Genomic DNA, 14,180 nt, shown 5'->3' with positions numbered 1-14,180 from the left:
TGTCTTCTTTTTATATCTCCAGCACTTAGCACAGTGCCTGGCACAAAGTACGAGCTTTATAAATGTTTATTAATTTACTGACTGTGCAGCTAGGTGTTGCAGTGTATATAATGCTGGGCCTGAATTCAGAAAGATTCATCTTCCTGAGTTCAAAATCAGCCTCAAACATGTACTCCCTGTGTGACCCTGGGCAAGTCACTTTACCCTGTTTGCCTCAGTTTTCTCATCTATAAAATGAACTGCAGAAGGAAATGGCAAACCACTCCAATGTCTCTGCCAAGAAAACCCAAATGGGTTGTGAATTGTCAGACATAATTCAACAACAACAACAATAATTTACTGACTGAAGGCTTGAACCCAGAAATATCAAGATTGAAAGCATTACTGAAGGACCAATCTTAAGAAAATTACATTGGGTCATCCTTTATGGCAAAATAGACATTTCTGTAGAACAGTGGCTAAAACAAAAATTCCAATGCTTTTTAAATGTCAAAAAGCAAATTCTTGAAAGAGAACTAAGAATTTAATACAATATTGCTACAGATAGGCTCCCATGTATAAATGTTTAAATTAGGGCAGAGAACTAAACCTGTGACTAAATGTTAGTAATTTATTGGACTGGGGTCTCTGATTGTCATACTACTAATTTTTCACTTACTATAAACTCCCTCAAGGAGCAGAGGAACTATACAGACCTCATAGTCCATAATATTGCTCTAGTTAAAAAAGCTAATTATTCTAACTTTGTGATTTATTACATCTCCAGAGACCAAGGAGAAAAGTTAGGAAAGGGGGATGAGGATTATCATTGATCACCTTCATCCTATCCCTCTTTTGCTGAAACACCAGCAGCCACTGATGTTAAAAATGCATTAGTGTACCTTTCTAAATCACAGGAGTGGGGAACCCGAAGCCTTGAGGCCACATGTGGCCTTCTAGGTCCTTGGGTGCAACCTTTTGACTGAGTCCAAGTTTTACTGAACAAGTCTTTTCATTAAGGGGATTTGTTCTGTGAAGTTTGGATTCAGTCAAAGGGTCACACTTGAGGACCTAGAGGGCTACATGTGGCCTTGAGGCCACAGGTTCCCCACCTCTGCCATATCCCCTCCCCCAACACTGACTAGTACTATATTTTATTATATTATCGTACTTGCCAATTTATTAGGTATGCAGCAACACTTTAAGGTTATTTTGATGTGCGTTTTCCTTATTTTTAGTGATTTAGATCATTCTTTCATATATATATATATATGTGTATATACATACATACACACATACATATATATTCTTTTGGAAACAATATCCTTTGATCATATATCTATATAGGAATGATTTTTGGTCATCTCCATTATACTTTGGGTATAAGACCCTTACCAAACATATTTGATATAAAGGTTTTTTTTTTCTCCAATTGACTGCTTTTTTATTCTGGATGAATTAATTTTCTGTAAAAGTTTTTCACTTTCACGTTCATGTAATAAAGGGATATGAATGTGAGACAATTTCTTTTCTTTACCCTGCAGACTTTGATTGTAGGTGCTGCCATGCTTGGCCATGGGCCAGCAGCTCTGGCATTTGTGAGTTTTGATGACCTGTTCGCTCTGGTTCCTTTCAGTAAATGTTGTCCCACAGAAAGGGACTTGGAAGCTGGTGAAGTCTGAGTTTGGAGGTCCATCTGGTAGCTTACACAAATTGTATTGTGAGTATCTTATCTACCCCTAGGAGGAGCACTTGCTTGATGAATTCTGAAATCTTCCTTTTAGTCTCTGTGAATGTGAAGCAGGTGTTACTAGAGAGGAGAACACTCCTGTAAAAGCACCCCGTCCCCCAAATCTGTGATTAATGACTAAAAATTCTATGAGTCAATTATGCAAGAAGGCAGAAAAAATACTGTGGGCTTTTTGGCTGCATTAAGAATGACAGAATTTGAGGCAGCTAGGTGGCACAGTGAATAGAGCATGGGCCCTGGAGTCAGGAGGATCTGAGTTCAAATCTAGCCTTGGACACTTGACACTTAACTAGCTGTGTGACCTTGGGCAAGTCGCTTAACCCCAATTGCCCTGCCTCCCCCCTTAAAAACAAAAAAATAAAAACAGAATTCTAGACTTGGAAAGGATCCCAAGGTCATCCAGTTTCTCATTATCTGTGCCAGAATACCCTCTGCAATGCAGCTAGCAAATGGTCATACAGACCAGACTTTGTATGAAGACCACCAATGATGGGTATTTATTAAGCACTTACCATGTACCTTCCAATCGAATTTGATAAACCACTTAGCACAGTGGCTGCAACAGAGTAGGTTTTGTTTTGTTTTGTTTTTTTTTAAAAAAAAGGCTTGTTCACTCCCTCCTGAGTTAGCTTATGTGGCCCTTTTCATAGCTTCCAAGACTGGGAGGTGACTGAGGTAACTCTGAGCCAGGACATTATTGCAGACCAATTGAAAGATGCTGCCTGGCTAATGTAAGCTACCCATAATCCTTTGAAGTGAAGGACTCTTGGGGATTGTGGGAAAATGCCTGATTATCTGTTTTACATTCTGGGCTCTCCATGACCATATGGGTCCTGGTGGGGAGGAGAATGCCCTTCCTTCCATAAAGCATTTGGAAAACCTTAAGGTCCCATGTGTGCTCTGGCTTGTGTCCTATTCATTTGGTCTAGATGAGTGAGGCATGCACTGTAGGTGATTTTATTTGCTTTGCATAATGCTTCTGTGTGAACTGTAAGTGTGGTGCACTCGTTTCTAAAGTGGACAATATGTCACAGGTCCCTGCCAGTTTACTGTGTAGTTGCAATGATTATCTCTGATTATGCTATGAGCTAATCACTTGATGTATATTTTGTATACAAAATGAATACAAATGTATCTATGTACTGTGCTGATTTGCAGGGACTGCAAATTCTTTGCTGGGGAGATATTTAAGGGAGCAGTATGTCCCTGGCCAAAGGACAGCCTTCTTCTGGTAGTCTTGCCCCCTATGACTGGCATGACAATTCCCACTCAGCTATGTCAATAGAATGAATGCAGGCTGGTAAGCAGTGGGTGGGGTATTGAACCTAGGTGGAGGGTGGAAATGATCAAGTCATGGTACCGATGGTGGAACACATGACAAGAAGTTGGATACAAATACCATTTTGTGACTTCTGGCGTTTCTTCCACTCTGTGATTCTGGGACTCTGCTGCAGTCTTTCACGGGGCCCTCTAAGGAGGTGACAACACTCATCACCATTCCCTGAAGGAGTGTGTGACGTCCCTGGTCATTAGGCAGATGAACACTTATGGGTGAGTTGATGTCACATTTGGTCCTTGTGGAAGGAGGCGATATCCTAGTCCCCTCGGATCATTTGCCATACTGGTCATGGGGACAGATCCAGGCCTTGGAGGAATGGGTGATGTCACTGGTTAGTAGGCAAATTTAGTTCTTCAGGAAAGCAGTAATTGCTTGTCTACTGATTTTCTGACTTGGGGGAATGGGTGGTATTACTAAGGTATACAGTTTTATCCCTTGAAAGAATGACATTAGTTCCTATTCCAGAATACTTTGACTTAGGATGATCAAGTCATGTGTTGATCTCAGTAACATTTAATAAGAAGGAAAAGCCTTACCTCTGGGTGAATTGATTTCATGAATGCAAGATAGAAGAAATGAACAGATAAGCATTCATATGAAAAAGATCTGAGAATCTTAGCAGACCACAAGATCATCACACATTGACACTGCAACATTACCAACCAAGGGAGCTAATGTTATCTGAGGTTGTATGTGATACACAGCATGAGAGAGATGATGGTCCCACCATACTCTGCCTCCGTCAGACCTCTTCCAGAGTATTTCTGGGCACCTTTAAAAATGACATTAATAAGCTGGGGAGGGAGCTATCCAGAGGAGGAGAGTCAGCCTGGAAAAAACTTAGTGAGGGGGCAGGGGAGGCAGTGGAAACCAGAGTGCCATCTTCTAGGGCTTGAAGGGCATATGGAGGAGGGATGTCTCCTTCTGTTTGTCCCTAGAGGGAAGGGTCCAGTAGCCAGGTTGACATGTCTCAGAGGCCAGAAAGAGCTTAACTTCAGGAAAAACTTCCTTCCAAGGAGAGTGGCCCCCAGGCAGGATGGGCTGCAGAGGTGGATGGCAGTACCCACTCACTGGAGGGTGTAAGGCAGAGACTAGAAGACCCTTAGTTGGGAAAGTGTTCTTGTATAGGTAGGGGGTACTGTAGACCATTGTGAGGACTCTCTAGCCCCAGGAGGAAGGAGAGGGAGGGTCTGGAAACCTGGGACCTCTTGGGCGGAGCCTCTAGGGTTCCATTTCTTAACATGCCCAACAGCTGTTCCCATGGATTTTCAGGGGGCTTAGAGGCCAGGCTGTTTCTGTGGCCCATGGGCCTTCTATTTGGCCTTTGCAGCCTAGGCCTCAGAAAGCCTTGAAGTCTTCCTGGAGGAGGCTGCTTGCTGATCCTGGAAGTGGGTCAGAGATGAGGGGTTGGAGGAAGTCACTGAGAGCTTGGGAGAGGCATCCTTAAGCAGCGGCAATATGATTGGCTTCTTTGAACCCTTTAACAGGCCCATCAAGACCAACAGGGTGGGCAGCAAAGCGAGGCCACTCCCCAGGATCACAGCCCGTTTTGGATAGGAAAGGCTTAACTCTGTGAACTGTGAAGACCAAGGGGAAGAAGGTCACTCAGGGTGCCGGGGGATCAAGACTGGGCCCTGAAGACATTGTGTCTGAATGGGGGCTCAGAAAGGGTGATTTCTGGGAAGAGTGAGGAATATCTGGTGAGAGATGGGACCCCTGGGAGGAGGTGATGGGTAGGGGGCTGCCTGGTTCCCTGAGGTGAGGGATGGGGAAAAAACATATCTGGGTCCTTGGAAGGGGTGAAGAATGAGGGAGCTCCTGCCTGGGTGCCTGAGGGTCAGGGGGTGGGGAGCCCTTGGCATCTCACAGAGTTTTTATCTCAGGCTTTATAGGTGGGGTGTTTCAGCAACAGCTGCAACAGGTTGCCTATGAGAAGGATCAATAAAATCAGCAAGGTGACATAGCACAGCAGGTACTCATGTATGAGGGAGATGTTGAACCCCCTTACGTTCCACGTTTCGTCCACGAATCTGGAGGTGGCCATGCACAAGGTGCTGGGATGGGGGGCTCCCAAACCCCAGGGGCAAGAGGGCAGCCTTGGACTCCCTGGGTTGTCTCATTTCCCCAGATCCCTCTCTTCTCCCTGGCTTTCTCTAGCCTTTGTAAAGTCTCAGGGCCCCCACTTCCCACAGGGTACATCTAGTTTTCCCTGGCTTCTCTTTGGATTTCCCACTGTCCCTGAAGATCTGACTCTCCCCAGATTTCTCTGGGTTTCATGGGGCCTACCTTGGTTTTCCTGGATCTCCCTAGTCCCCTTGTTGTCCCCTGGACCCTTTGGCTCTTTCTTGGTTTGCCAGAATCTCCTTTGGTCCCCTAGGATGTCCTTTGATCTTACTGGGACTCCCTTGTTCTCTTGGCTTTCTCTGAGTCTTCCCACATCTTTTGAGGCTTTCTGGTTCTCCCTGAGTAGCTCCCTCAGTATCCCCAGGTAAGTGCGGTTCACAGTCACCTCTTAGCCCTGTATATCCAGACCACACCAATGTTCTCAAAGAAGAACACGATAAGCAGAGAGAGATTAACAGCAAATTCATGGAAAAAATTCAAGAAGTAGAGGCCGGAGCGCTGGGTGAAAAGGAGGCCAGACAGGAAGCCCAGACAGCCAATGATCAATGATGGGCAAGGGGAAGCCACATCGGGAAGGGACAGGGGCAGGTCAGAGATCAGAGGTCAAAGATGCATGGGCATAGCATGAGGCAGGACTGGGGGAAGGGTCCAGTCAGGTATCATCTCCAGTTAGGAAAAGGTCAGTGGAATGGGATTTGAGAGCGCGGCTCTCATGGTCACTCAACAGTTTTGAAACTCTTTCCTCTCTTCTACATTCTCCTGCCCTGGCCGAGGCTCTACTCCCACACTTCTCTCAAGAGGTCCACAGAACCTCATTCCCTTCCCAGAACTGCAGCTAAGAACCTTGCTAAACAGAGAGCCAGGCAATGAACCACCTCCTCTCCCCATCACAGATCAAAGCTGTCTGACATCATCCCCACCCTCTCTTCATTCCAGCCTCTAATGGTTTAGTGACCTTCCTTGTCCCAAGGATTCTGGCTCTCAACTCCATCCTCTCCAGAGTCCCTTTTCTCAGTGCTCCTCTGTCTTGACTCCTATGGCCCCTCCTCCTGGAAACTCCACCCCCAATTTGGAGTCCACTGGCTCCATCTTTGGGAGAGTGAGTGACTTGTCTGTGATTTTGAGAATGATATTTGCAACACAGTGATTAATCTGTGAAATGTTTGGCAGGGGATAGAGATCAGGTTGGTCCAGAGAATTTTTCCCCTTTGGCAATTCATTTATGACTTGCTCAATTTCTTTTTCTAAGATTGGGTTAAAATATCTATTTTTTGCCTTGGGGAAGTTGAGCATTTTATACATAAAGATATGCCCATAGGGGGAATGAGCAAGTAGGTGGTGTAGTGGATAGAGCACTGGGCTTGAAATCAGGAAGACTCATCTTCACGAGTTCAAATCCAGCCCCACACATTTACTAGTTGTGTGACCCTGGGCAAGTCACCTAACTATGTTTGCCTCAGTTTCCTCATCTGGAGAAGGAAATGGCAAACCACTCCTGAATATTTGCCAAGAAAACCTCCAAATGGGGTCACAAAGAGTCAGACATGACTGAACAAGAAGAAGCCCCTTTTAGACTTTATCGAAGCTGAAGGACATACAGGCAAGGACAGATACAAGACAATATAAAGTTCAATTCCTTTCAGGTAGGATTGAATCATTCTGCTATTTACAAAGTATCTGAGGCTTTAAGGTACTCATATGCATATAAAAGCTATCATTTTATGCAGCTGCTTCCTAAATGTTATCTCCTTTGATTCTCCCAACAATCCTGAGAGGAATGCTATCCCCATTTTATAGATGAGGACCCTGAGGTTGAGAGCAGCTAAGAGACTTGGCCAGGGTCACACAGTTAGGAAGTGTCTAAGGCAGGAGTGCACACAGATCTTTCCAACTCCCGGCCCAAAGCCCTATCGCTCAAATTTTAAAAACCTGAGAAATCCTGAACCCCAGGAGCAGGTTGGTTGGTTAATGGGCTAACAGTCATTGTCTGGTTATGGCCTAGCCTGCAAAGATGAAGATTTGGGAAATTTCCAAGATGGTTACCATATGTTAGGATGAGATCCTTCATCAAGGGAAACCAGCCCTGAACCAGAGACAATGGCAAATGGAGAAGCTGTATCTTTCCCACCTTCTGCCAGGGGGCTGACTAAGCCCAGGGCTTCAACTGGGAGGGCACAGAATAACTGATGCTTCCGCAAATGTGAAGCCAAAGTTCTCTGCCTCCCAGTTCAAAGAGCACAGTAGCTACCATGGCCCATTTGAAGACTCAGTCCCCGGAGTGCAGCAGATGCACCAGTCAGCAGAGATACTGTACCTTGGGGGGCAGCAGTATTAACCCCGTTTTATGGGAATAGCTCAGCTGTGGAGAGCTATCCATCATACCCAGAAGAAATCATTGCAGTCCAAGAATGCTAGAGTTATGACTCACCTTGGTCACTTTTGCCTCAAAATGACTACTTTTAAATTTATGCGCATTCCCTCCTATGGGTTCTGTGTATTTGTGAGAGAGCATGTCCTAGGTTTATTGGGAAAAATGTTTTATACTGAATTGTTCTTGCTGTGGCATTGGAATAAATACTTTTGATAAATGTCTGTTGAAGCTCCTGTACAATTGTCAAAGGGAAGCACTGGTAGGGGCTTGTGGGTTACAGTAGTAGAAGTAGCTACTCCCAATCTTACACTTAGAACAGGAGGTCACAGTCACCAACCTACAAGTGCAAGTTCACAGGCAGGTTCCTGGCATGGCCCCAGATGGCTTGTGACCTCTAGCTTGGTAGCTGCTCATTAATGGGAACTTGCCTGCTTATCTGGCTGCTCCTCAGTCTCCTCTGTCAGACCATCATCCTACCTGCTTTCTGATTGTGGGGGATCCCTAAGGCTCTGTCTGCCCCAGGCCTCTTGTCCATCAAACTCTCTCTCCCTCCCTCCCTTTCAATCTCTCTCTCCCTCTCTCTTCCCCCTTCTCTCTCTCTTTTTCTCCCTCTCCCCCTTTCTTCCTTTCAATTTCTCTCCCTCCACCCTCCCTCCTCCTGTCCTCCTCCTTCTCACTTTCTCCCTCCCTTCCTCCCTCCCTCCCTCCCTCGCCCTCTCTGTCTCTGTCTCTCTCTGTCTCTGTCTGCCTCTCCCTCCCTCCTTCTCTCTTTTCTCTGTCTCTCTCTCCCTCCCTCCCTCTCTCTCTGTCTCTGTTTCCCTCCCTCCCTTCCTCTCTTCTCTCTCTCTCTTTGTCTGTCTCTCCCTCCATCCCTCTCTTCTCTGTCTCTCTCTCTGTGTCTCTCTCTGTCTCTGTCTCTCTCTGTCTCTATCTCTCTGTCTCTCTCTCTCTCTGTCTCTGTCTCTCTCTCTGTCTCTATCTCTCTGTCTCTGTCTCTGTCTCTGTCTCTGTCTCTATCTCTCTGTCTGTCTCTGTCTCTCTGTCTCTGTCTCTCTCTCTTCTCTCTCTCTGTCTCTGTCTCTGTCTGTCTGTCTGTCTCTCTCTCCTTCTGCTTCCTCTCCCCCCCCCCCCCATGTCTCATCAGTGACCATGAACACTATCTCTATGCAGGGGACTTTCAGATCTCCATATCCAGCCCTCCCAAGTCTCTCTCTTAAGTTCCAGTGTCACATTGCAAGCCATCTGTCAGCCATTTCTAATGCTTGTCCCAGAGACATCTCAAATGGATTGGGTGCAAAGCAGAGGTCACTTTCTGCCTAGCACCCAGCCCACAGCAGGCCCTTCTGGCTGACTGTTCAAACCCCCCTCTTCCCCTCAGGACCCTCTTTCTGCCAATGGTATCCCGCCTTGCCCAGGGTCACAGCCTCCACATTAGCCCTCTCTCTTCCTCATCACTCACCCCCTGCATCTCAGTCTTGTCATTTCTTCTCCCAGCCATTCTCATAGACATCCCCTTTCCTCTCCTTTTATAGCCACCTTCTTAAGGAGGACCTTCATCACCTCCTGCCTTGAGCACTGTGCTAGCTTCCTAACTGGCACCCTTGTCTCCAATATCCTCCAGTCCCCCCTCCACCCAACTGCCCAAGGCATTCTCCTAAAGCCCAGGTTTGACTACCTCATTTCCTTGCTCTCAAACCTTCGATAGCACCCTACTGGCTCTTGGGGATGTGACAACTGGATCAAAGCATTCAATACGCCTCGCTCCTCAGCCAGGCACTGAAATCCCTCTACTGCCCAGCCCTTTGTGACCTGTTCCACGCATTCCCCTTTTTTCATTCTCTTTCTCAGCCAAGTTGGTCTGTTTGTCCAGAGACCATGGCTCGGCATGCCTGGTGTGCTCTGGCTTCCTTCAGGGAAGCCTTCCTGAACTCTCTCCCCTCTCACTCCTCTACTTGGGATTTCCCTGGCAGAATGTAAGCTCCTTGAGGGCAGGGATTGCTTGTCCTTGTTTCCGCAGGGCCCAGCACAGAGACTGCCTGGAACAAGGCAAGGGCTCCATCCCTGCTTGGTGGATTGAACAGAATCACAGTCAAAGGTCAGGGGTTAGGGTGGCACCTACCAGAGATGGTCAAAGAGGAGTGCTGGAGGCTGGGGAAGTTGTAGAACAGTGGGGTCAGGACACCCTCTATCACTGCGATTGAAGAGCTCAGTCCCAGGAAGACAAGCATCAGAAAGAAGATGACAGACCAGAAGGGAGAAACTGAAAACTTGGCTATGGCCTCAGCAAGGGCCACGGACACCATGTCAGGGCCTTCCACGTGCTGTGGGCAGGGGGAGGTGGTGGGATGCCCAGAATGACTGGGAACCTCACTGAGGGCTCCCCATCCTGTGCCCCTGATCTGGGTCTGAATGGATTCAGTGGGGGGGGCACCATCCCTTCTGGAACCCATTCATCCCCAAGCCACCTCCCCTGGGGGGGTACTTGGAGAAGTCTCAACCCTGCTCCCCAGGCACCTCCCTTTCAGGACCATCCCCAGGCCACTCTGACAAGTACAAGCTGTTTCTCCAAGTCACAATCAGACACATGGGCAAGAATCTTGCTCCTCAGATCACTGTTAAACTGATATAACCATCTGCTGTACACTTTGACCAGCTTCTTCAACAGCTCTGAGGGGGGCATTGCCTCTAAGGGCAGATTCCTCATTTTGATCAGCTGCAACAGCTTCCAAGAGTTCCTGGTTCAGGGGGTGGGATGTGGTCACTAATTCTTCCTCTATGCCTTCCCTCTTCAGGAAGGGCCCTAGACCAGCAGAGCTAGATGAGCCTGGGTTGGGCGTCTCAGCAGCCCTGGTCCTGACTGGGAGGAATGTCAGCACAGCGGCTGGGGTGGGGGGAGGGGAGGGATGAGGGCAGAAACCAGGAGGGGTCACCTGGAGCTGCCCCAGCCCCTGTGGCTCCCCTCTCCTTGGGGTGGAGCTAGAATCTCTCCAGGACAGTATCCCAGTAAGGTTGTACCTTGTGAGACCCTCGGCTCCGCCCTCCACCACAAGGATGCTTGTGTCCTGGACCCAGAGCTCATTCCGCTCTGGTCCCCCCGCCACACACACACACACACACACACACGAACAGGGAAGTCAGAGCCAGAAGAGGCTGCTCCCCCATCTGTCAGCCCCCGAGCTTCAGCCCCAGGAGCAGCCCCTCCACTCATCGGTTGCTGCATTCCCGGGTGTAGACGGTGGCCCCGGAAACCCAGCAAGCTGAATATCACCTGAGCGGCCAACAGGCAAGAGGCCAGGTTGAAGAACACCTTCATGAACACATCCTGGGCACAATTCTTACTCTTGTTCACGTACGAGGCCAGGATGGAGATGCTGCCAAAGCCCAGCCCCATGTTGTGAAACACCTGGGCTGCTGCCTGCTGCCACAGCAGCGGAGACGTGATGGCTGACACCTGCAGAGGGAGGCAGCAGCGGGGAACTCCCTGGACAGAGTCAGAGCTGCAGCGACGGGCGCACCCGGAGGGAGCCTGAGAAACGCTGAGCGCCCCGAAGTCTGACTCCCGCCCACAGAGCATGGGAGGCATTGTCCCTCGTTTTACAGACAGGGAAAACTGAGGCTCCAAGAGCCAGGGGCCCCTCACCTTGGCAGTCATCAATTGGCGCAGGCCATAGACAGAACCTTCCAGCATGTAGCTTCGGAAGAGGAAGCAGAACAGGATGGCAAAGAGGATCATGATGGAGATGGATAGTATCTGGAGGGCGGCAGGGGAATCCAAGGGTCAGACTGAACCAAGGGTCAGTGGGGTGAGGGGTCAGAGTTTGCCAGCTCCTCCGTCACCAGCCCCTTACCTTCCCTTTGACCCTCATGCCCTGTATGGAGAAGAGTGTGATTAAAAGCCAAACCACTAAGAGGCAGGTGGTGATGTTCGAGACAAGGCCCCCACTATTCTCCATGCTGCCCGTGACTTCCAGGGTCTGCCAGTACCAGAAATAAATGGATGGGGGTAGTGTGGGCACACATAGAATCTGGGGAGCCAGGACAGGAATGAGACGACTTAGGCAGGAAGGGAGAGGCAGGGGAGGTCCCCAGTCCCGACCTCACTGGCCGCTTACCAGGGGTGCTGGTGTTGGACAACAATGGGCACTGATTCCAGGGCAGTGGGTACTGAAAGGAACTGGTGAGGTAGAAGATACTCCAAGCAATGAACACAGTATAATAAATGGCCATCAGGAAGCAGACCTGGGAGGGGGGGGAAGACGATTAGCCAGGCTCCTGGGCCGCCCCCCCCCAACTGGCAGCACTGGGGCCCCAAGCCTCACCAGGATGCAGGCCAGGCCCACGCCCCACAGCCGGTGATGGATCTTCAAGCAGACACCAAAGCGCACCTTCTGCCCCAAAGTCATCTCCATGAACACCAAGGGGCTACCCAGGATGAAAAGCAGCAGGATGTAGACTAGAAGGAACGAACCTGGGGGGTGGAGAGACCGAGGGAAAGAGGGATCCAGCTCTTTCCCCAGCTTCCTTCCTCCCCCAGTCTCTGCTCTTCAGGGACTCAGGCTCCAACTTCCTCAGCCTCCCATGGGGGCCCTAGGAGGACCAGGGATCCCAGTAAACCTCAGGGTTTCAGGCAGCCCCAGGGTCCCAAGTGGCCCAGCAATCCCAGGCAGATCCCTCCTTCTCTTCAGGGACTTGGGTGTCCCTGCCCGAGCTCTGCCCCTCAGGGACCCAGGCATTCCCTCAGTGTTGCTTCCCCCTCCCCCACCCCAGAGCCAGGCATTCAGACCCTCAGCTCACCACCTCCATTCTGGCAGCACAAAGAAGGAAATCTCCAGAGAGTGTCCAGTCCCACACAGAAGCCCAGCTGCGCCATGAGGTACTCGGTATTGTTGCTCCAGACTGGCCTGCTGGCCTCACTGTTGACCTCTCTGTTGGCCTCACTGTCTACTCCATCTATGTTGTGGGTCACTTTTGGAGCACCTTTCTCAGCCTACATCCTGTGACCAGGGGCCCGAGGAGGACACAGCCAGAGGCCCAAAGCACCTCCTCCCTCAGAGGAGGGGCCAGATGCCCAGAGAGCGGGGGGAGCAGGGGCAGAGCTGTGGAGGACTCACACTGGGGGCCCCATCTCCCACCAGCCCTCCGAACTCAGGGTACAGAGCTCACTGAACCAGGCCACTCCGTGTCTTAGCAGGGAAACAACAGAATCAAGAGCCCAACCCAGGTCCTGTGGCTTCCAAATCAACTTCCTCTAGGCCTATTTGTCCCCTTCCATTCCTCCAAGCCCAAAGGCTCTCAAAAAGTGCTTAGAATCAAGACCACTCCCATCTACCCAGCCTCTATCAGGATCCAGAACTTAGCATCAGAAACCATGAGGTGCCCTCAGAATCTGGGGGGAGCTACCTCAACACTTAGAAACTGGACCTGGAGAGTTCATCTAGAACTCAGAAACACTTAGAACCCAACTACCTCAGTACAAAGCTCAGAATACAGTCCTAAAGTTCAAGAACCCTGAATCCTCACCCTGCAATGTAAGACCTGGCACTATAACCTAGGATCCAATATCTCCAACCCCCAGGATGGTATAGACCTAGAACCTAAGAGCAGCTACTTCTTCCCATGTAGACCCCAGCCCTAGAACCAAGGACCTCACTTCTGAGGAATCCCAGGGCCCTGACCTAGAACCTGGGAACAGTCCCCTGATCTGATCCCCCGGACCACCTCCCAAATCTAGAACTGAGTCCCTTCCTTGGTAGGACCGTTAGGACCTGAACTTCAGCCCTGTGGCACCTGGTGGGGAGTGAGGGTAGACCTGGTTCTGGGTCTAAGGGTAGGGACAGCTAACACCCTCCAGTCAGTATCCGAGGGAGGCGGAGGGCCAAGATGCCTGCCTCCCTGTACTGGTCATCGAACACGAGGGAGAGGTGTCAGTGGGAGGACTCCGGTCACTGACGGATCCCTCGAGAAAGCCCTAGGGTGGGGAGGGGGGGAGGGGAAGAGTATAGAGGACCTCGCTTATAGAAAGTGGGGGAAAAAGGTCTTTGAAAAGCAGGCTGACAGCCACAGGGGGCTATTTTCCGCTTGTAAACTTTTCTGCTCACACCCACACCTCCTCATTTGCCCCACAAATGGGGATCTCTAAGCACTTAAAGCCTTTTTTCCTTCTCACCTCCACACTACCTTTATCTCGTGGTATGCAGGGCTTGGGAGCGGTCTCGAAGAGATAAACCCCCTCCAACTCCTTTTGCGCTCCCTCCTCCCCATATTCTGACTTGCCGAGGCTGTCTTCCGTCCAAGGGTCGAGTCCCAGGAGACTTTATTGATCCCTGTTCGCAAATTTGACATATGTGAACAATTGGCCAAATTTAGTGCTGGTGGGGATGAGAGCTCTTTTTTGACCCTTGGGACAGACACCCTGAGTAACAATATTGATTCATGGGTTCATTCAGTCCCTTTGGGGAACGGCCCACCTGAATGACTGCCGCCTTTCTGTAGGGCTTGAAGGATTACAAAGCTCTTTGACAGGTTCTACCTAAGCAACTCCTTCCAATACCCCTATAAAACAGAAAAAGCTGAGACTCAGAGCTGAGGTCATTCTCGTGGGGTCATCGAGCTAGAAA

The 14,180-nt window shown here is 49.6% G+C and overlaps 1 protein-coding gene across 1 annotated transcript; it reads right to left on the bottom strand.

Annotated features, from left to right (window-relative positions):
- Positions 1–4,159: 4,159 nt before the first annotated feature.
- SLC6A16 (solute carrier family 6 member 16) lies at positions 4,160–13,905 on the bottom strand. Its single transcript, XM_069103454.1, is given in 14 exon segments — positions 4,160–4,645; positions 4,936–5,098; positions 5,578–5,737; positions 9,683–9,884; positions 10,112–10,298; positions 10,760–10,803; positions 10,805–11,044; positions 11,204–11,314; positions 11,412–11,564; positions 11,566–11,588; positions 11,676–11,802; positions 11,883–12,031; positions 12,358–12,550; positions 13,837–13,905. Coding segments are annotated over 14 exon segments (2,307 nt in total).
- Positions 13,906–14,180: the final 275 nt, after the last annotated feature.

The sequence above is a fragment of the Petaurus breviceps genome, unplaced genomic scaffold (genome assembly GCF_028583685.1).
Source record: "Petaurus breviceps papuanus isolate PSGF00001 unplaced genomic scaffold, PetGlider_PUasm1.0 577, whole genome shotgun sequence".
NCBI classification, from domain to species: Eukaryota; Metazoa; Chordata; class Mammalia; order Diprotodontia; family Petauridae; genus Petaurus; species Petaurus breviceps.
This window is presented reverse-complemented; position numbering and strand designations above follow the sequence as displayed.